The 23922-nt window shown below is 40.0% G+C and overlaps 1 protein-coding gene across 9 annotated transcripts in view; it reads left to right on the top strand.

The window, feature by feature from the left end:
* PATJ (PATJ crumbs cell polarity complex component) overlaps positions 1-23922 on the top strand; it is a 331197-nt gene that overhangs the window by 62425 nt on the left and 244850 nt on the right. For all 9 annotated transcript variants that reach the window (XM_074221287.1, XM_074221289.1, XM_074221288.1 and 6 more), the window contains exons 15-17: positions 5612-5746; positions 14317-14478; positions 19605-19739. In XM_074221287.1, the coding sequence (XP_074077388.1) occupies positions 5612-5746; positions 14317-14478; positions 19605-19739 (432 nt within the window). The remainder of the gene's footprint in view (positions 1-5611; positions 5747-14316; positions 14479-19604; positions 19740-23922) is intronic.

Below are 23922 nucleotides of genomic sequence, written 5' to 3'. Positions count from 1 at the left end.
TAAGAGAATCTCTCTCTTTCTCCCTCTCTCATACATACTCATGCCACCAATAAGAGATCAGAAGTAGTAGTTTCCACTGTTAATTATGGTTGTTTCTTTTTTAAAAAAAAAAAAGTAATTTTCTTTGTTTTATTTTAAATTCTTAATTGTCTCCCTCCCAACCTCTCCACAAACCCTTTTTACCCTAGATGAAAGCCATGGTAAGACCAGAATGGAAAAATGAAAATGTAGCTTTTGAGAAGTTTGTTGTGATGACCCAGAAATTGTTAAAAAGAGATAGAGAAATGATAGAATGGAAAACTTATACAAATGGATGACTGTGAAATAGGAAAAGAGAGAAGATGAAGGCAATTGGGAAGAAGAATTTGGGGGGGGTTATGACTGTAGATATTGGTTAATCTAGTATAGTACCTAGTTTAAGGGACCATTGCACCACCTAGCTCAATCTAAGACAAGATTCCATGGAAGAAAAAAAAAATCTATGTTAGGGTGTCGGTAGAATACATCTGGTTCCTGCTCTAAGGAGCCCTTTTCCTTTTGGGGCCCTGGAGGTTAATATTGACCATGGTTACACTAGGACTGAATGAATCAAGTTGAGTTAAATCAAAGCATGTCTGGATCATACTTACTGGCAGCTTTGTAAAATATGCATGTGAAGGTAGAAGGGTGTGGTGGTGTGATCAAAGCTCTAAAATGCTGGAGTTCTATGGCATAAACTCCAAGTCATCCTTGGCTTCTCTTTTGTACTCACTCCACTTAACCTTTGGTTGCTAAGGCTTATTCTTTACTCCGTGACATCTCATGACATCTCTCATATATATATGTATATATACCCTGCTGGCCTTGATGCAGATCCTCATCACTTTTTACCTGGGCTATTATTAACCTTCTGTTTAGTCTATGTATGTTCCTCATCTTCCCCTACTCCAGTCTGGCCTCTTCTTTGCTCCCAAAGTGACTTTGTTCAAATCCAGGTCTGACTCTCACTCTCTCTCTCTCTCTCTCTCTCTCTCTCTCTCTCTCTCTCTCTCTCTCTCTCTCTCTCTCTTTCTGTTTTTCTCTCTCTTAGTAAATTCTAGCAGCTTCCTATCGACTCCACAATCAAATGGAGAATATTTTGCTTGGCTTTAAAGCCATCACTTCTTGGACTCTTCCCTTTTCCCCCCATTTCCTTATAGTTTCTTCCTCTTCACGTTCTTTGTGATCCAGCCACATTGGCTTTCGTGCTATTCCTTACACATAAAACTGGCTTTGATAGAGCATATTTGAAAGCATTTGGCAAGATCATTTTTTCCTATTAAGTACTGCTGACCAAGATAGGGGGAAAATATGGCCAGTGAGGGCCACATAAAATAGCAATTTATTTTTTGGGAGAAATAGGAAAGATTCAGATTCTTTATATTAACTTTTCCCTCTCCCTATTAAATTTGAAGCAAAGAGTATGAAATACTCAAACAACTCAATAGTGCTAAAAAGTATAAATTTCATATTATAGCCAATTAAGGGATTGAGAAATATTCAGAGGCAGGAGAAGCCAAGGAAGAGAAAACTCCTGGTTCAAGGATAACAAAGTAGACAAGGAAGACTGATGGGGAAGGGGAGCAGCATTGCTCCTGCCAACCTCCATGCTGAGGCAATGAAAAGATCGCCCACTTCAGTCTTCCCTCCCATTTGATAATGTGCCCAAATTGCTTTCTACCCTTTGCCAGCTCAGATCTCTACCATTCAGTCTCTTTAGTAATCCCAATTGTGGCATCAGGGGCATGATACCCCATGATGCAGTAGCAGGGCTGCTGGAGTTACAATTCAGTGATGTGGGTTCAAGTCCTGATTTTGCTAGTAACTACCAGTATGACTTTGGGTAAGTCATTGAAACTCCTGGACCTTGGTTTGCTCATCTGTAAAATGAAGGGTTGGGACTACATGATCTCTGAGGTCCTTTCCAGCTCTCAATCTATGATCTTATGCCTTCCCCAGTCAAAGCTGGTCCTAATCCTGTTACTATCTCTGGCTTCCTGAGTTGATGAACTTTGTTGTCTCTCTCTCTCTCTCTCTCTCTCTCTCTCTCTCTCTCTCTCTCTCTCTCTCTCTCCATGCCTCCTTATCCATTCTGACTCCATTTTCCCTCTTCTACTGTAAAAATGCAGACGTTTCTTCTTTGATCATCGATTGTGGAGTCTGAGAACGTGATCTCAGGAGAAATACTTATTCTGATGATCTCCTGATGAAGGAAAGAGCCTCTGGAAGCTCTCCCAGATCTAGAGACAACTGAAGTTGTTGATCTTAAGGATGCTGAGAGTAAGCAAGAGGCAGATAAATGGTACAGTAGCGAGAGAACTGGGAGGATTTCAATCCAGCCGCACCTGAGTGACCTAGAGCAATTCACTTTGCTTTTTGGTCTACTTCAGTTTTCTCATCTGTATAATGGGAAAACTTATGTGAACTGATATGGAGGCCAAGTTTTTACAAAAACAAAAACATAAGAAAGTTAAGTTGAAGTCCTTTAGTGCACTGATGGAAGAACTGTAGTTCCAGACAGATGATGGGGGCCTGGCACATACTCATGCCTAATAAATGTTTATTGTTTGGTTGGTGAAATTTCCTGCTTTTCTGATGGAGAGGGGATGGACTAAGGAAGTAGACTGAAACATCAATATTTTGATATGACCAATACTCCAAGAGTGAGTTTTGGTTAACTATGATTATTTGTTAAAGGGAATATATTTTTCCTTTCAATTTTTCTCTTCAAGTTTTAGATGGTGAAAGGGAGAGGAAAATGAAATTTAAAAAGATGAGGGAACCAAGACCTGGAGACTTTTCAATGACTTCCCCAACATCAAATAGGGAGCTGATAATGTAGGAAGGATTTGTACCCAGACTTTCTGACTCTCCAGCTAATCCTCTGAGCTTGGGGAGAGTAAACAGGGTGGTGGGATAGATTATAAGAACAAAAGGGATCAGGGGTGGCTAGGTGGTTCAGTGGATAGAGCACTCGCCCTGGAGTCAGGAGTACCTGAGTTCAAATCTGGCCTTAGACACTTAATAATTACCTAGCTGTGTGGCCTTGGGCAAGTCACTTAACCCCATTGCCTTGAAAAAATAAAAAAAAGAACAAAAGGGATCAGTTGGAAATAAAGGAAAGAGTGACTGACCCAAATCAGAGTCATAAGACAGAGCAAGAGGGAACCTTGCAGGTATGTCCTCCTCAGTGAACAGACCAAAAAATGAGACCTCCACAAAGCAAGTGAAGTGACTTGCATTTGAGAGACAACCTTGGGACTTTCATTGAATCCCTGGAAATTAAGACAGAGCCTGTCTAATCAATTCCTATTGACTTACATGCTCAAGGTCCCATGGATTGTTACAGTTGAATGATGGATGATCAGACCCCTCAAAAGGAGGAGAGTATTTGATGACCCCTTCTCTGATGGCCTAATACCCTCTCTCCCCCAGAAGAACTGCATTAATAATGGCCTTGGTGGTAGTATCATTGAGTAGTGTCCCTAATGGAGGAGCTGATGGTAGTGCACAGTGGAGGAGTCAGACCAGGGAGAGCCTGGCATTAATATTGGACCTTGCTCTGGTTCTAGGGGTTGGGGGTGTCTCTGAAACAGAAATTGCAGACAGTAGCAGAGTTCTTTGTGCCACAATGCTTGTCTCCTATAAAGATGGACAGTACTAGACTTGGGTTATTTCTTCTTCCGCACCCCCACCGTCAGCAAGATTTCCACTCGGCCTGTGGGTCCAAGTGATGGATTGGCCTCTGCTGCACTGACACCATCTCCCCCACGGTCTTGTGGTCCATCAGCGAACAAAGTGAGCCGGCTGGCAGGCGTTAGCGGCTAACCTGCCATTCCTGATGCATTTCTCTGAGTGTTCGAGCCCATTTCAGTTTGATGTACTGCGGGATTGGAGGGCCTGTAGGCTGGTTGACATCTTCAATATTTACAGAGTAGCTGGAGGTTGGATTTCTCTGAATTAGGCAGGGAGGGAAGAAGATCAAAATCATGTAAGAAAAGTGGACTAAAAAAGAGAATGAAATTTGGAAACTCCAGAGGAGTGCTGCTGCAAAAATCAAATCAAAAGTACTTATTAAGCCCTTGCTGTGTGCTCTGTGCTAAGGATACAAAGAAAGGTAATTATCCAATCCCTGTCCTCAAGAGGCTCACATCGCAGTGGGGGAGAGAGAACATGGAAAAACTATGTATAAACAAAATGTATACAGGTTTAATCAGGTGAAATCTCAGAGGAAAGGCATTAGCATTTAAAGGAGATAAATCAAGGCTTCTTTTCCTTAAGATTTGTGAAATGTTTTACATCTGTGACCTTTTTATCCCTTACAACAGTCATGGAATGGAGATGCTATTAATATTCCCATTTTATTGAGGAATAATTGAAGTAGAGAGGTAGTGGTGGAAACTGAGGTAGGGAGGGGTTGAGTGATTGCCTAGGGCCACTCAGTGAATATCTAAGGCTGATCTACTGTGCCACCAGCATTCATAAATCTCTGACTTTTTTGAGAAGATGAATGATACCATTAGACTTGTCCTGTTACAGAATATTTGACCATTTTTGGAGATGTACCAATAGAACAAAGAGCCCTTAACTCAGGGTTAGGGCAAGTTATTCTTGGTGTCTCAGGATCCACATCTATCAAATGAGGGGTTTGGTGTTAATGGTCCCCAAGTTTCCTTCCATCTCTTTAGAGAGAGTCAAGGTTATGACAGACAGACATCAGGTCTGGCTGGTTGTCAGGAGAGTAGCAAACGATGTCAGAGATAGAGGCAGTGCCCCTTGGCAGCTGATTGTATGGCAGGGAAGGCATAAAGCAGTTGTTGATTACTGAACGGGACTAGTTTCTACTGGATTGTTTGAGCGCAAGTGTGGTGGGAAAGGAGTATGGCCCACATGGTGAGGGCCTCTACAGACTCTCAATGACTGTGCATATAATAGGGCTTTGGTGACAACTTGAGACATAGAGCAATTGAAGATGGAGGGAAGTAGAGACGGGTAAGGAAAAGAACCAAATAATGAGTGAAATGTTGGGTCCTGGAGATAATAGTGAAGATTCTATGATTAAAATTACTGTAGTTAATTTATCTTTAATTCTGATCCTTCAGTTTCACCACTGTGGGGTACTTCCAGTGTGAAAATTCATTTGATTTATGGAAATCAGTGATCTATCTGGATTTACTGTCTTAGTGGTTTGTTGGAGAGTGCCTAGGATGTGTGTTAGAAGAGGCATTTTCACCAATATCTGTGAACACCGCTTCTCCCCCAAAGCATTGCTGCATTTGAATTCACAATGATGTAAAAGTTTGTCCTTTGAGAATAGATAGGACAAATAGAATTTTATTTATCAGAACCTGGGACAGTCAAGTCCAACAGAATTTTCAGATTGACCCTGAAGCTCTCCAAAGGCTCCTGCATCTGATGCTCTTCAAGAGGAGCTATATGTGCCTTAGGGCAGCTCACATTTTGATGACTAGATTATTCTTTCTATTTAGTCTTTTCACCTTTGGCTGTTGGTACCGGGAGAGCAACTTTGCATATGTTGGAGGATGTTTCATGGAAAGAATTCTAAGTGTTTTTATGATTCGGTTTCCCACAGCTGCTGCCGATTCACACTCTGAGGCTGGGAGTGGAGTTGGACTCCTTCAATGGGCACCATTACATTTCTTCCATCATGCCTGATGGACCAGTGGCCCCACTCAACTTGCTGAAGGTGGAGGATGAACTGCTGGAGGTGAGCTCAGTTGGAGGAAAAGCAACCCAAGAAAGACATGGTTTTTGGTTTTCAGATTCTAAAACTGAATTATTTAACTAGCTCATCAACTCTGTCTCCCCTGCACCTAGAAATTGTTTTTTTCTTGGAATTTAGTATGAATCATCATTGCAAGTTCAATGTGACCCATTTACTGAGCCACAAAAGGGAGCTGCCATCTTGTGGATTTGGGTACAACCTTCTTCTTTGTTTGCCAGCCCATCTTGTTTGATACGAATGTCTTGTCTATATTCTACAACAGATCCTCTGGAGATCCTTGGACAAGTCACTTCACCCTTGTCTCAAATACAGGGCCATCTCCAGTCATCCTGATTCATATCTAGGCACTGGGGGGGGGGGGCGGCTAGGTGGCACAATGGATAGAGCACCAGCCCTGGAGTCAGAAGTACCTGAGTTCAAATCTGGCCTCAGACACTTAATAATTACCTAGCTGTGTGGCCTTGGGCAAGCCACTTAACCCCATTTGCCTTGCAAAAAACCTAAAAAAAAAACCCCTATCTAGCCACTGGACTCAGATGACTCCAAAGGAGAAAGTGAAGCTGGGAACTTAGTATAGCACCCTCTCTTTCAAATCCAACTCACTTGTTTGTCATGGCATCACCTCCATGATGTTATGAAGGTCAAACATCACAGATGAGGAAATATGAGGTGCAGAAAGGTTTATTGGCTTGTTCCTAGTTATTAGAGGGAGGGTTTGAAACAAGATGTTCTGGGTCTTATATATTCTTTCTATCCTGGTGATTTTCCTTGAGACAACTCAAATGGTAACTAGTATTTTTTAAAAACCTCCCTTCTTAGAGCACCAGCCTTGGAGTCAGGAGGACCTGGGTTCAAATCTGACCTCAGACACTTAATAATTACCTAGCCCTGTGGCCTTGTGCAAGCCACTTAACCCTTGAAAAATCTAAAAAAAAACCCCTCCCTTCCTTCCATCTACTTTTGGTTATTCATATTCTTGGGGAACAGGGAAAGCAAGGAAAATTGGATTTCAAAAATATTTTCTTGTATTCTAAGTTTTCTCTTGCTCAATATTTTCCTGAAGATGTTAACTAATAGTAAAGTGGAATTCTCTGGTTCACTTTCTCATTGCTGCCTTCCAAAGGTGCCAGTGATCTTGGAGGGTGAGTCACTGAGAGAAGAAAGCAAGCTGGATTGGCCAATGCCCCATTTCAATGGTTTTTCCATCTCCGCAACAGCTTTATAGAGGCACTTGAGTCTGGTGGCCCAGTTGTAAAGGCTGAGCTGCCCCCATGGTGGCCTCAGCCTTTGATGGGGCTCAAAAGCCAAGATCTCCTAGATCAATCCTTGAGTAACTGTGATTTCACAATTGGGATGACATAATCACAAATGGAAATCTTATTGGAATAGTAAACATTTTATAATAATTGTCTGTTTCAGAGCAACTTAATAGCCAGGCTGTGTTAGACAAATGTAAATATATATAGTAAGTCTTTTACCCCTTTTATTTAAGACCAAAACTTTATCCAAAAGTTGCTCCACTGAAAAAAAACAACTTTTTCTTTGCTCTTTAGAGCCTTCAACCTGAAACAGGGATAATTCTTTGAGTTGAAAACATTGGGCTAAGCCAGAGACCTGGGAAGCTATTTACAGCAGTTATATAAATCCCCTAGGAAAGAAATTTATAATGAGGATTGTGACTGCCCCTTTAACTCCATCAAGTAAGGAAGACTCCCGGGCAATGTTGTAATAATTGCAGACAAGTTAAATGAATAAGTAATGAGATAAATAAATATTTAAATGTACAGTCAGATAAATACCTAAAATGTGATGTTATAATTTGTAGCAGCAAAATGCTGTATATGAATACTGCAATTCAGCAAACAGTTACTACTGAGGCGGGGGGTAGAGGGGTAGGGGGAAGATATATATTGGTGAATGATGACACATTCCCTGACCTCAAAGGGCTTCTCATCGAATTCAAGGTGAAACAGCAGCATTTATATTTCTCCCTTGTCAGACCATTTCTCAGGTATTGTATTCCTCAGGAAGAATGATGCAATGATCTGGAGAGGAGGTAGAGGAAGGCTGCCATGATGGTTGGCTTGGGAATGGAGGGGTCTTGAGTTTGGATTCTGAGAAGTGAGTGAAAGACCAGAGATTTTTAGACCGGGGAAGTGAGGGCTCTGGGTGGGAACAAGACAGCTTTCTTCTCCATCTTTGATGGTCAGTCATGAGGAAGGGGGCTCAATTTGGTTTTCTTTGAGTAAGAGACTGGGAAGCTATTGTTGCAGAAGCTTCCTGTTTGGAGAACCTTCCAGAACAATAGCTAGAGAGTAAGCTTGGCATAGAGAGTTCAAGATCTGGGTGCAAGTCCTCCTCTGGCACATCCTGGCTGTGTGACCCTGGACAAGTCACTTGAATTCTCAATGCTCCTAGACCAGTCTCTTGGACTATAAATTGTATTGGTAGAATGGGTTTATTTATCCAGGAATTATTCCATTAGCATAAGCACAACACAATATATACAGAATAAATAAGAAATAATTCATAGAAGAAAAGCAGTAACATTAAGGAAGAGGCTTCCTCTGGTCTCGAAGGAGGGATTGGGGCTGGGAAGCCAGAGTCTGAGAAGAAGGGGGACAGCCGTCCAGATCTAGAAGAGAGCAGAGAACACCCCTGAAACCTTGCAAAGAAGAAATATTTGCAACTACCTACTCAGTCCAGTTTACTAAGAAAGGTTTAAGAAACCTGATTCTTTGGATGAGGAAACAGACTGAGAGAAGTTAAGCATCTCATCAAGGTTACACAGTGTCTGAGGGAGAATTTGAACTCGAGTCTTCTTGACCCCAGGTCCAGTACTCTGTCCTCTGGACCAGATCCCGACTTTGTAAGCATCTGTTCTCAATTTTCTACTTCTGCCCCTCCTTTCATTTGTCAGGAGCCTTGGAACTAGTTCTCCTACCTGGGTTCGATTTCTCAAGTTTGTGAGTCAGTGTGTGTGAGTGTGTTTGTGTGACAGAAGCTGATACCTCTGTAAATAATTAAGGGCTGAGGGAAGTGTGTCTGGCTCAGGAGCTAAGTTCCTGGGCAATGATAGGCCCTTGAGAGAGCCTTCTAGAGACTATTGATCCATCCTTCCACCCGGAGGCTTGCTGCAAGCATTAGAGCTGAGCTCCTGGCTTTCTCCATAAATCCTGGGTCTCCCAGGAAAGCTTCTGTACACGGTCAATTGTAGACATTAGCACAGCACTGAAATATTATGCAACTGGTCCAAGAAAATTTCAACAACAGGGGCGCTGAATGGAGAGGAGGTGGAGGGCAGCAAAGGTTCTCATTGTGAACCGGAGTTTATTTTGACATTTGTGACCCTATAAAATTTTTCTTCATAAAGGCTGTCTCCTGATAGTCTGTAGTCATTGCAATGGTTTTGGGTTCCAAGCTGACCTTGACATTATTTACTGGGGTCACTCCTAGCTGATCTCCTTTCTGTGGGCTTCTACAACATTCCCACCTGTAAGCCTAGATCAGGGTTTTTTTTGGCAAAAGTATGATGAGATTTTTAAAAATTTATTTTATTTTTTTGCAAAGCAATGGAGTTAAGTGACTTGCCCAAGGTCACACAGGTCTCTAAGTCTCAGATTTCAACTCAGATCCTCCTGACTCCAGGGCAGGTGCTCTATTCACTGTGTCACCTAGCTGCCCCAAAGAGGTTTTTTTTTAAAATTTTGGAAGTGTTATCTGATTCTCACCAAAAAACTATAAGGAAAGTTATCCTCATTTTTATAACTGAGGAAACTCAGGCAAGAATTGATGCTAAAAACAAAAAACCAAAAACCCAAAGAGTTGATGCCATTTGCCTTGGGGTTATACAATTAATATGTATCTGAGGCAGGATTTCAATTCCTATCTTTCTGATTCCAGAAAAGTCCCCTATGCACCATGCCACCAGCTGCTTCAGGTTCTGTGAACTTGAAGATGTAGACATTTTGAGAAAATTCATTTCTTTGTAATCCTGAACAAACTCACAGGCTTCAACACACTACTCAAGGATCCAGGACACAAAGAAGCTTATGTTCACATGTTTTAGAAGGTTCTTGATGTTCCTAAGACCTCTTCCAATTCTTCTAAAATTTTGGGCTTCTAATCTTGCTTTAGAAACCTAATTTAACAAGATATATGACACTTGCTCCAACTCATCCCTCCCATTTCTTTCTTTTTTAGAAAGATTTTATTTATTTTGAGTTTTACAATTTTCCCCCCATTCTTGCTTCCCTCCTCCCACCCCCACAGAAGGCATTCTGTTAGTCTTTACATTGTTTCCATGGTATGCATTGATCTCAGTTGAATGTGATGAGAAAGAAATCATATCCTTAATGAAGAAAAATAAAGTATAAGAGACAGCAAAATTACATAATAAGATAACTTTTTTTCCTAAGTTAAAGGTAAATAGTCTTTGGTCTTTGTTCAAAGTCCACACTTCTTTCTCTGGATACAGATGTATTCTCCATCGCAGAAACCCCCAAATTGTCCCTGATTGTTACCCTGATGGAATGAGCAAGTCTATTAAGACTGATCATCACCTCCATGTTGCTGTTAGGGTGTACAATGTTCCTCTAGTTCTGCTCATCTCACTCAGCATCAGTTAGCAAATCCCTCCAGGCTTCCCTGAATTCCCCTCCCTCCTGGTTTCTTTTTTTTTTTCTTTCTCTCTTTTTTTTTTGGACTAGGCAATGGGGTTAAGTGGCTTGCCCAAGGCCACACAGCTAGGTAATTATTAAGTGTCTGAGGCCGGGTTTGAACTCAGGTACTCCTGACTCCAGGGCTGGTGCTCTATCCACTGCGCCACCTAGCTGCCCCCCTCCTGGTTTCTAATAGAACAATAGTGTTCCATGACATACATATACCACAGTTTGCTAAGCCATTCCCCAGTTGAAGGACATTCACTTGATTTCCATTTCTTTGCCACCACCTTTGTACAAGTGATGTTTTTACCCTTTTTCATCATCTCTTCGGGGTATAGACCCAGTAGTGATATTGCTGGATCAAAGGGTATGCACATTTTTGTTGCCCTTTGCATCGCTCCCGTTTCTACTAACACACTGTTGTTTCTGTGTTGTTCTGCCTCTTGATGCTCTTAGATCTTCACAAATTTATTTATTAATTAATTTATTTTTGGTATTTAATTTTCTTTTAATGAATTGGAATAATAAGAGGACCTTTGACTTGGTGAATAGAATATTGGACTTCAAATCTGGAAGATCTGAATTCTTATCTTACTCAGATACTAATCTGTGTGTATTCCTGGGCAAGTCATTGACCCTTCTTTTCTTCAGTTTCCTCATCTATAAAATGAAGATAATGATAGCATCTACTACCTAGATTGGTAATGGTAATAAAATACCTTGCAAACTTGAGAACTCTATTTAAACATATGTTATTAGCCTATAATATTGCTGGTAAACCATCTTAGCAGACAGGTTAAACCAGGTTGAGAATAACTGGTGAACTACAGACCTGATAGTAAATTTGGGAGTATCTACCCCAAGCATGTGAAGATTTCTCCTGGTGGAATGGGCAGATCAGACCAGTGTGTTCCCATAGTCATGATGGTGACTGAAAAAGAGGCTGCCCTTTGGTTGGACAACAAAGACAACAAGGTCACCCTTGTTGCATCCTGGGTCATTGCCAGTTGTCTTGACTTTTGTCCTGTCTCTGGACTGTGATGACTCAGAAAGAAAGCGAGGCTGATGAATTTGTACAACTGTTCCTCACTTTAATCCAATTTATGCAGGTGTCACGATAGCACCCTGTGATGCCATCAACCCTCTTTGTTAATCAAAGACAAAATAACAGCAAAAAACCCAGAAATAACTATTATTGATGTGGTCAAATTTTTGCTTTTTTCACTCTTCAATTGATACAAATGTTTGCATATTTTCTCTGAATCTCTCCTGTATCTTACTGTATAGTAATATTCTGTTGCATTCACATAGCACAGTTTTTTCAGGCATCCATTCCCCAAATGATGGGCACCCGTTTGTCTTCCAGCTTTTTGTTCTCCAATGATATTTATAGCTTTTTAGAAATTATCTTTCTCTGCTATGAAGTAGTAGGACAGTTTTAACCTACCAAAACTTTTTTGTAGCTTAAAACCCCCTTAAATCTTTTGAAAGATTGTGTATACATGGGAAGCCTCCCTCCAGAATGTTGTGAATAAAATTGTTACCCTCAGATTTAAAGATAAGTTAGGAGCTGTATCAGTAAGATCTTGTTTTCTTCCTAAAACCTTGATACTCTCAGAAAATATTCCTTCAAAAACAGCCTCTAATAAAATTCTATACACCTCATATGCCTTTTTCCTCAAATTCTTCTCAAATTGCAGACTAAAAATTTAAGAAAAAATTAACCCTTTTTTGTTTTTTAAGGAATACCATAGTTGCCATAAATCCATTTGAAGAGACTGGTATAACAGGAAGATCTTTTGGGGTCTAAAGTGGAATGCATTAATGGATGCCGTGGGGTCTTGCCTAATCATTCAATAGCAAAAACTTAATGGATAAAAAGATTTTGCTTAGCAGGACTTTTCCCCTCTGGACAGCTCTCTTATATAAATGAATTTTAGAGTCCTTCCCAATCCACCTCCCAGGTCTCTTAAAACTCCAATATAATGTATGCAAAACTCTTTAATGGACTGAAAAGCTCATTTTTTTTTTGAATTGTGTATTTGATAGTCCCTGAAGTCTAAGAGAGAAGATTTGATTGCTTTAGTCCATTGTATTTTGACTTAGATTTCAAAAATAAGCCTTTGGTTTTTTTTTTGCAATTATTTTCTGAGTGAGGGGAGATGTCTCCCCATTTCTAGTTAGAACTTTCCTTTTTAACACAGAAAAACAATTAAACAGAAACAGCTTATCTGACACCATCATGCAGCATTCTGCCCTGGTAAACACCCACCTCTCTGATCTTGACGTATTTTTCATTCCTAATGGAGCTGAGTGTCAGCCTTTGAAAGCTATAGTAGAAAAGGAGCTAGAAACAGAAAGCAAGCAAGGACCATATTTATTTTATTTCCCCCAACTCTGCAATTCCCAATAGCTTGTCTAGAAAACTATCCTTCTGTATATTAATTTTTGAAAGCCTTACATGGCTGTCATTCTGTGGAAGCCTTAGCACTCTTTAAAAAACTAGTAGTTTAACTACAGGTATATTGTCTGTCTGTGAAACTATTTAATTATAGCTTTAAGGTTTGCAAAGCACTTACTTTGTCGCTTTTTCCTTTCAATTAACCTGGTGCTCTTGTCTCCATTTTAGAAATGAGGAAATTATTTAAATGACTTGTCCAGGGTCATGCAGCTGGTCAGTCTTTGACTTTAGGTCCAATGCATTTGCTTTCTTTCTCTTTTTCTTCATGTGTTTGTAGATACACACACAGAGCTTTACCTAGTTGTAAATGCTGTCTAATGTTAGTTCTTAAGAAATAAAATCACAGAGAGGAAGATTTGATGGTGGCAATAATTAGGGATGATTCTTTGTGATGGATAGAGAAACATGGACCAAATATGTTTTGTGTGTTTGTGTGTGTGTGTGTGTGTGTGTGTGTGTGTGTGTGTCCAGACATATATTCCAATCCTTTTTCCCTCACTTGCTATGTTTATGATTGGGCACATGACTTACACTTCACTGGCCTCACCTGTGATTCTTCAGGATTTTGATCTCCAAATAGAGATGACACCTTTTGTACATTCCAGGTCTGCAAACATCAGAAGTTTTGGGAAGAGTCACTGCCATAATGTTAGGATCCTCTATTCTCATCTGTTACATGGCTAGTGGTTGCAGAATCTACCCTCCCTCGCTTAGAAATTGTCTGTTTTTTTGTGACTTTTATTGAATTGTAAAATGAATCATAGAAAGAGAATTTCATACATTCTCAGCCATGTAAAGGAATTAGAGCTCTGTTGGTGTGGCCCTGACCTGTGTTAGACATTCCCCCCTCACAAGTGTATTACTCAATATTTCGTCTTGGGTTCTAGACTGTTGAAATCTCTTTGAATCCTGACCATGACATTGTTAAAAGGCATATGGGGGTCAGCTAGGTGGCACAATGGATAGAGCACCGGCCCTGGAGTCAGGAGGACCTGAGTTCAAATCCAGCCTCAGACACTGAATAATGACCTAGCTGTGTGGCCTTGGGCAAGCCACTTAACCCCATTGCCTTGCAAAAAAAAAAACTAAACTAAAAAAAAAGGCTTATGGACATGTGAGCACCTGAGTGGACTTGGGGAGCCTGCCATCCATTGTTCAATGATAATTGCACCATTTTTACATTCTGGGCAGTTATTGCCTAGCTTTCAATGAAGGGATTAGCCTTGATTTATGGGAACTTGAGGGGCTTGTTAAGAAAAGCATTCAAGCTTTTGCACAAAAATCATTTGATTAAATTAGAGCCTTTGGTATTGGGGGAAGAAAATGATTTTCTGTTTTACTTGTGTGTTTTCATGTAAATAAGGACTTTTATTTTTAACAGCAGCACCTGCTCCTTCTAGTCTCTGACTCATCTGTCTTCTCCACAGGTCAATGGGGTTCAGCTTTCTGGAAAATCCCGCAGAGAGGCCGTGTCTTTTCTCAAAGAGGTGCCCCCTCCCTTCACTCTGGTCTGCTGCCGGCGACTCTTTGATGAGGAGGCCCTTGGGGACGAGGCAAGCGTCACTGATGTTGTCATCGAGGACCCGAAGGTATCCATGAAATAGACCTCAGCTAAGGGAGCTGAGCCAGAGGATCCCTGGAGCACCAGGGTCAAAAGTCGCTACTTCCCATCTCCTTACAGTTAGGGCTTTGTCCTGTTACTACAAATTTACACCGGAGTAATAACAATGCATGTTTATCTCTAGAACAAGTCAACAAGCAATGATTAATCACCTACTATGTGCAGGCATAGTGTCAGGGATCTAAAGAAATCAAAAAGCGATGATTAATCATCTACTATGTGCAGGCATAGTGCTAGGGATTCAAAGAAGTCAGCATGCAATTATTAAGCACCTGCTATTTGCCAGGCCTAGGATACAAAGAAGTCAGCAAGTATTGGATTTCTCCTATGTGCTGGTCACTGTTCTAAGCCCTGGAATACAAAAAAAAGGCCAAAACTTAGTCTGTGCTCTCAAGGAGCTCCTGTTCCAATAGTGGAGCCTGCCTTGCAACCAGTCAAGTCGTCTGGGGCATCCACTGGGGGTGTCTCAAAGGGAAGGCCTTCACATTAATGGAGATCAGCAGAGGCTTCCTGCAAAAGTTGGCTTTGAGCATGTACTAGGAGGAAGTCAGAGAAGCCAGGAGGTGTAGACGAGGAGGCAGAGTTCTGGCTTGAGACTGCTCGAAAAAATGCCCAGAGATGGATGGTCTTAAGCCAAGGTGAGCTTGGAGTCCAGGCTCTCTGGATTGTAAAGTACATGGAGATGAGTTAAGCAGTGAAAGAATGGAAAGTTAGAAAAGGAGCCAGCACACATGGCTTTCTGTCTGATTCTTGAGGCCTTGGTTATGGCGCCTGGAGGACGCACCTGCTTACATCATCACTCGGACTCCCAGTGACCTGTAGGACTCCCATTACTTCCCACTGAATTCACTTCGACTAAGTTTAAGATATTTGTGAAGAATCAGCGGGACATAATAGAGAGAGAGCTAGACTCAGTCAGGAAGAGCCAGGGTCAGCTCTCCTCTGGCACCAGTGGGTTGTGTGTCCCTGGACAAATCACTTCACCTTCTGTGCCCCAGACTATTCTCTAAACTTTTATATTGGAAATAAATGCCCTGTACCCTTCTGGGGAAGCAATTTCAACTCTCAAAATAATAACATTGCTGAGTTTTATACCTAGAAAGGATATTTCTTTCCCCGAACCTTTAAAGTATGTTTTTTGTAGACCAATTTTGAATTGAATCTGTAAAATGTTGTGAGAACCCTGGAGGTCAGAAGCAACAATGACTTCTCTGTCCTCCTTCCCTATGATTTCTGACGCCCTCCACAGTATATTCCACATTATGGTTGTTTGTTCATAGTTATTGTCTCCCCTGTTGGGTTTTGAGGTACTTGGGAGTAGGGTCTGCTTTTGTATTTCTTAGCATTCTTCCCATATACTACAATAACCAGCTTATAGTTGGTGTTTAATAAATGTTTAGCGACTGACTCACCCAGTCTATATAAAGAGAGTTTGGTATAAGGGCAAATACAATGGCTAAAAATTCGGTGGATTTGAGTCAAAATTCTACCTCTAACACTCAGTATATGCCTGACTTTTGGCAAGTAAGTCAGCCATCATGGGGCTCAGTTCACCCATTTTGAAAATGAGGGATTTGAGGAGTCTACTACTATGATCTCATATAATTGTTGCAGTTAAAAATACTAAATATTAATTAAGTTTATAAACAATTGTGACTTCTACAGGGAATCACCAGATCATAGATTCAGTACCACTTTAGAGGTGACTTGTCAATCACCATGAATTTACAAATGAGAAAATTGAGTCCCATGGAGGTAGGGTGATTTCTCCAAAGTCACAAACATAGTCAGTAGCCTAGCTAGAATTTAAGCCAACATCCCAAGACTCTGAGATTTTTTAAAAAAAGTATTCCCAGTGGTTTCCACCCCCATTAAATCAAACCATTCCTTATAACAGCAAAATATGACAAAGCAAAACACACTGTGGGATTGACCTTATTTGAGTGTTTTTCTCCTATTGCCCTTCACTTTTCTGCTGAGAAGTGGCAGGAGTACCCTGGATTCTCTGTGGTGGTCTTTTCACTGCACCACAGTCTCCATTTTACCATATCTGCCATGTATCTCCCCTTCTTTTTGTTGAGGGAATTGAGACCCAGAGATATTAGATTCTTGTTTGTTTATTTTTGGGGGGGAGGCAATGCGGTTAAGTGTCTTGCCCAGAATCACACAGCTAGGAAGTATCCAAATCTGGATTTGAACTCAGGTCCTCTGACTTCAGGGCCAGTAAGGTCACATAGATTCTTTGTAGTGGTCTTTCCACCAGAAAGGGTCACACAGCTGGTAAGCATCATGGATGCGATTTGGTCTTTCTGCCTCTCCAGCACATTCTCTACAAAGTTTCACTTCCTCTCTCAGGAATACAATCCCAGATCTATAGAGATCATTTGTACTATAGTTACTATGCATGTTTCTCCCCTTTTTTCTACTGCTTTCCATAGTATAGGTGCTTAATCAATCCATCAGTAAGTAGGCACCATGTGTCCTTATAAAGATACTGGGGGTGCAAAACCAGAAATGATCTAGTTGCTCTCCTTAACAAGCCCATAGCCTCTTGGGGAGACGTCACGAACATAGATTTATATTCAGAATCTGTATAGACAGTTTGGGGGGAAGACAGGAGCAAAAGTTTACTCAGTAATTATTGAATTGTATATCGTTTTTCCTAATAATAGTTATCTTGTTTCCTACATACAACTATCCTGTGCACTCTATAAAGTCAAGAATCCTGAATTTCTCTAACTCTGCTTCTCTCCCAGAACTGTGCTCTGGGCAAGTAAGCGATTAATAAATGCTCAGAGACTTGAATTGAATGAGCCATCCGGGCAGTCGGCTCAGAGAGCTCCCCCACTGGGGCCTTGTGACCCCTCTGAAATGAACTGCTTTGAGGTGACTTACCTGTGAAGGGTGAGAAAAATGCCTTTGACCTCATCTTCTCTGGTGTGCGAATCACCATCTCAGCTTGCTAACGGTGCGCTCCCCATCCATCACTTGTCCCCATCATCCGTGAACAGGAGCTAGAAATTATGCTAAATTTCTGCCGGCTGCCATTAGTTGATTGCTTTCTGTCTTGTAACTGCACATTTATGCAGAATTGACAAAAGTGGAAGTTTGGAAGTGTGTGTGTGTGTGTGTGTGTGTGTGTGTGTGTGTGTGTGTGTGTGTGTTTCTGTGTGCGCACACCCATTTATATATGTGTGCATATATATTGAAGTCTAGCTATGTAGCTGTACTATGGCACCTTCCATACTTTGAATTTCTTGAGAAGTCTGTTAAGCCTGGGTTTTGGGTGACTCTACTTGCTCAGGTTTGTTTTTTTTTTTAATTTCTATTTCTCCCAAGTAGCAGAACATTCCATCTCAGACCTGCCCGGCTAGCTAATTTGGCCAAAATAGGAACATTCTTTGATTAATCAGTGAGCACCTCCAGTATCGCCCTTCCAGAGCACATCCATCATATTAGGCAGCTCTTCTACTTTCTCTCTGGAAGGGGAGGATGGGATCATTTCCTTTAGAATCTTCTTACTTTGTGATACAGAGATGAAATTAAGAGGAGGATTTGGATCCAAAACTTTCATTCTCATTTAAATTCCACAATATAAAATCTTGTCTTTTTAATCTTTTTAGAAGTTCGAATGAAGCTGGTTGGTTCTATTTACTTCCAGCATGGGCTGAGAGTTGACCCTTTGTCTTTGTACACCCTTTGTCTTTCTGGATCTATCTGGCTTCTCAAATGATTCATTTTGGTTTTGATTAAAATATTTGATTTTGTCTCTTCCCCCCCATGTTATTTTTTTTCCCTTTCACAGTTTTTCTTCCATTTGTATTTTCTAGGTAGTTGCATTTTTATGTAGTTAATGGAAACTCAAACCTGGTTTTCAAAACAGTTTTAATGTTGTTTGTTTTTCATAAGAACATTAGGTAGGGGCGGCTAGGTGGTGCAGTGAATAGAGCACTGGCCTTGGAGTCAGTAGTAGCTGAGTTCAAATCCGACCTCAGATACTTAATAATTATCTAGCTGTCTGACCTTGGGCAAGCCACTTAACCCCATTGCCCTGCAAAAAACTAAAAACTAAAAAAAAAATAAAAAATAGAACATTAGGTAAAACAATACCTTTAAGTCCACGGCCTATTGAATTTTTCTTTGTAAAGAAAGAAAATAAAACAAATAAAATAACAGCCTCCCCCCCCAAAAAAATCAAATTATTTTCTGAATCCAAGGAAGTATAGCACATTCCATCCCCAGAGATCCCACTTTTGGAAAGAAGGAAACTATTTCCAGATCATTTATCCACAATTGAGTGTTCGATAGAATTCTTTAGAGCTCAACTTGTTTCTTATGCTGATCAAGTTTTCTCGAAAGTCAGTAATCTTAGCTGTAACTCATGAGAACTAGGTAGTGAGAAAGGAGATGAGGAGGACCAGGGAGGGTGGAAGACAGACAACAATTGCTTAGTGTGGTTTGATATAATGACCAAGAATTCAGAGAATGCTCCATTAATCTTTTCTGATCTATATAAAGACGTGCCTTAAATACTTATTTTTCCTTTTATGCTTCTAATGGGATGGCAGAGCTCATGGAAGTATAGGAGGTCAGTGTTCCTACTTTGATACAGACACTCATCATGCAAGACTCTAAATCAAGAAGATGCTTTTAAAAATAGATGGATTTTCATGTGGCCTTGATTTCTCTGACTGTTTAACAAAGATCTTTTCTAAGTTTAGAAAGAATGTCAAAGGAAACTTTGATCCTGCAGAATAATAAAAGATATCCCTTAATTATGTGTTATTATAAGGTATGCAAAGCACTTAATTTGCATGATTTCATTTGATTTTCACATTGCCCTTGTTGGATAAATACTCTTAGGACCTTAGTTTTGTCAATGAGGAAGCTGTCCTGAGAGACATGAATTACTTTGCCCAGTGTCATTCACCTCATTAGGTCTAAGGCAGCATTTGAATCCAGATTTTTCTGATTCCAACTCTGCTATGTTATACAACCATTATATACCAGCATGACAAGGTCTCAGATATTGAGTGATCCATTATTTTTTAAGACTTAAAAAGGAGTCTGATGTTTTCTGATTTTCTCTTTCAGGTTGACCCTAATGATGAAGTTTACACTAATGATGATGAAGATGATGGGGAATTGGCCCTCTGGTCAACTGAAGTGAAGACAATTGAGTTAATCAAAGGTGTTGATGGCTTGGGATTCAGCATTTTGGATTATCAGGTCATTATCTCTATACTACTTGCCTTTTTTGACTATTTTTTGTTGTTGAACATTAGATGTAGGTATTGATAAAAAATTCAGCTATATTAACCAAGAAAAGCCAGATGTCATGTGTATCGACTTACCTTATAGCCTGTTTACATATACACAAACATACTCGTACATGCCGATATAATTACAGCCATTTTTCTGAAAGAGGAAATCTTCTAGGTCACTCCTGGGTGATTACCATGATGGCTACCAATGTCTTTCTGAGTTTTTTAAACTCAATGATATTATATATTTATAGTGTCTTCTATAGTCAGGGGAATGCACTGGGTCTGAAATTTGACTTTGACAAATTTCTCCTTAGAGGTGTGTGGAATTCCACAATCACTAACACTTTAAAAAAAAAGATATGGTTTTTTAAAAAAATAAATAAAATTTTGAATTTTACAATTTTTCCCCTAATCTTGCTTCCCTCCCCCCACCCCCTCGGAAGGCAGTCTGTTAGTCTTTATATTGTTTCCATGGTATACATTGATCTCAGTTGAATGTGTTGAGAGAGAAATCATATCCTTCAGGAAGAAAAATAAAGTATAAGAGATAGCAAAATTACAGAATAAGATAACAGTTTTTAAAAACAGATATGCTTTAGGAAAATAAAATAGATGTAACATAGTTTTATGGCAGATTCCAGTAAGATGATGAGTTTCCAAGGTATTATTTTTTGAGCATCTTTCTAATATGTAACCGATTTCTTTCATGAGGTAGGCACTTATGTTCATATGTTATATTTTGTTTTCCCAACTAATCAGTATGTATCAGTAAAATTTAAATTCCTTGAGTATAAGGTTTCTATATCAGTCAGTGGAGCATTTAATAATAATTGTGGTTAAGTAAGAAGGATTGAAATATAGCCCTGCCCCTATTCTCATTTTCTAATAGGAGGAGACACCAGGTACATAACTTTATTAAGAAGTTAGGAGAGAAAAAAAAAGTTAGGGGAGACAGGAGGCAAACCTAAAAAGGGATGTATTGGTGACAGAAGGTATTGGAACAGCCTCCCGCAGAAGGTGAATTTCAGCCAAGTCTTGAAGGAAGTCAGGAGGTAAAGGCAAGGAGTGAGGGTATTCTAGGCCTAGGTGATGACAGACAGTGAATAGGCATAGAGTCAGAAGATTGAAGACTTGGGTCATTACATTGCAGAGGATGTGAAAGCCTGCTGGCATGATAGGAGGGTGTCAGATGATAAGGGGCTTTAGAAGTCAAACACAGGATTTTATCTTTGATCCTGGAGGCGATAGGGAGCCACGGTTGTTTCCTAAGTAGGGAGAATGACGTAATCAGAACTGAGCTTTGGGGATATCACTTTACTAGTGAGGGAAAACTGGACAGCAGTGAGGAGGGACTTTTCTTTGAATTTTTTTTCCTTTCAACCTCACTTTTCACATTTTGAAATAAATGCTTATTGATTGACTGACCTAAAAGGACTTCAATGTTTGTGGATTTGAATTTAATGACTTAATATTTGGTGGATGATGCAAAGAGAAAGGTAAGAAGAAACATACTGAGCCTTGGGACACAGGATTAGGAGTCAAAAGAGGAGTAAACCTTATGGAGTCCCTAAAAAGGTGATGCTGGCATATCCAAAATAGTTTGCTTATGAAGAGAATTGAGAAGTGATGAGCATGGATTACTTTGAAAAACACTGTAAAATAAGAAATGGTTGTGTGGTGAAAAACTGGAAATGATTGGTTCTGGTTGCTGGCCTCATTTTCAAATCCACTGTCTGGCCACTAGTTGGTCAATCGCTACTAAATTAGTGGAAAGGATAAAGTGGAGAATAAGGGCTGCGAAGCAGATAAAACATATCCCACCTAGTTAGACCCACCACGGCAACTGCCACTGCTTTCAACTTCAGTGTCTCTCTATCACCTCCGGGATAATTCTGTAGAGATTTATCTTATAGATAAATACAGTGCGGTTAAGGAAGGAGAATATTTGCTTTTGGAGTGTGTGTGTTGGGGGGGGGGGCAGAAAGTGTACTACAATCTAAACAAACTCACTGAATTTCAATCAGGAATAGCATGATTTTGGTTTTTGTGAGGTTATGGCTTTAAGTGACTTGCCCAAGGCCACACGGCTAGCAAATATCAAGTGTCTGAGGCCAGACTGAACTCAGCTCTTCCTGATTCCAGGGTAGATGCTCTATCTACTGCCCCACCTAGCTACCCCGATAGCATGATTCTTTAGGAAGTCTTCTTCATGAAACCTCAATTTGCTTCTGTGTAAGTCCTTTCTCCCACTTTTTTGATTTTTATGCTCAATAGAAATCTGCCTCTTCTACAAGATAACTCTGAAAATATATAAAGAAGGCTTTTTTGTTCTTTACTCCAAATTTCTCTCCAAACAAATTGTTCACACATGGAAAATGAATAAAGGAACAGACATAGACTTTTCCATTTTAATGGAAATAATTTTTGTAAACTAATCAAGCTTAAAATCCACCAGAGCCAGAAGTGATTGAATCTCCTTAGCAAGTTAATGTCTCAATTTTTTGAACCAAGAAAAATGATAATCCCAATATGTTAGAATAGAGTTTGTTTTTCTTAACATGTAGGAAGACTTTACTTCTGTTAAGGGGTGTTTGTGTGTGTGTGTGTGTGTGTGTGTGTTTATGTCTATTCAAATACCCCATCCCATTCATTTAGCTTATTTAGACTGCTGTGTTATGGGAAGGATGATGAGGAATATAGTCTGGGAGTAGTTAGACTTGAAGGTATGGTTGCATTTGGGAAAAATGGGGAAATCTTTGGTGAGATGCCTCTTGAATTTTACCAGTCAATGGGCTCTGTTTAAATGTCTGCGTTTGATTATCACGGGGAATTAAAACTCTTGGCAAGAATGCTCTTTTCTGTAATGTGCATATTTTAATATGCTCATGCAGCCTTAGCTCACTGTGGTTTAATAAAGCAAAATGTACTCTCTCTCTAAGCACATAAAATGCCTACTGATGTAAAAATCAATTCTTTCCTCATAGAAAAAGACAATCGGGAACAGATGAAAAGACAAATACTTTAAGAACATTATGTAAGAACATAAAATCCCAAATTTTGCCAGTGCAATTTAAGACAACCAAAAATAGTCCATCACTTAGTCATTTTTGCTGGCATGTTAACTTGCATTGACAGCTGCCCCTCTCAGCCATTGGAATATTTCTTCACAAGGTTGTTAGGCAGATTGGCTGTTGAATTGTTGATCCAAATTAATGAGTGCTTTTCATAATTACTTTTCTTCAGTTTAATCTCAATTTTGGAGTTTTCACAATTGGTTCATGCTAATTAGATCTCTAGAGGTAGCGTGACCTATGGATTGAGAGTTGAAGTCGAAGCCAACAAGAACTGGGTTCAAATCTTGTCATATCTTGACCTTGGGCAAGTCCTTTTATTTCTCCATGTTCTAGGCAACTCTGGAAGACAAGTTGTTACCAACCTGCCCAGGCAGAGGAAGTTCCCTAACTGAGGAGGCCCTGTGTCAACAAAATCAGACAGCCAGTTCTCCCACAAAACTAATTAGATTACAAGTACTAAGGGAAATCGTATTTTTATTTCTTGACTCCCTTGGGCTCAGTTTGCTGAATTTATCAATGAACTGTGATTCTGACTGATATAATTTTTATTTTTGATCTTTGCAAGGCAATGAGGTCACGTGATTAGCCCAAGGTAACAAAGCTGAGTAAGTATTAAGTGTCTGATACCAGATTTGAACTCAGGTCCTTCTGACTCCATTGCCAGTGCTCTCTTCCTTGCCATCTGGGTGCTCCCGACTGTCATAATTTTTAACTAGACAAAGGGGCATCACAAGTAAGCTAGCTGAAAATGGGGAGTCAATCTAAATATCGGTGTAGTAATGGTGATAATAATAGTAGTCACTTATATTGCTAGCACTCTACATACACTGATCCTATTGATCCTTAATACAATCCTGAAAAAAATTGTGTTATCCACTTTTTACACGTGATGAAACTGAGCTCACAGAAAGGTCACATAACTTGGAAGTGTTTGAGGCAGGATGTGAACCCACATCTTGATTCTACCACTCCTTGATTGTGATCTACCAAGGACCATCTCAACCTTCTTCATCATTTTCCTTTGCAGTAAGTGTGTCGTGCAGCAAACATGGCTCAGAATAATAACTTGGA

The sequence above is a fragment of the Macrotis lagotis genome, chromosome 2 (assembly GCF_037893015.1).
Source record: "Macrotis lagotis isolate mMagLag1 chromosome 2, bilby.v1.9.chrom.fasta, whole genome shotgun sequence".
In the NCBI taxonomy this organism is placed as follows: Eukaryota; Metazoa; Chordata; class Mammalia; order Peramelemorphia; family Peramelidae; genus Macrotis; species Macrotis lagotis.
The sequence above is the reverse complement of the archived record's forward strand: the minus strand, read 5'-3'. Positions and strand labels throughout refer to the sequence as shown.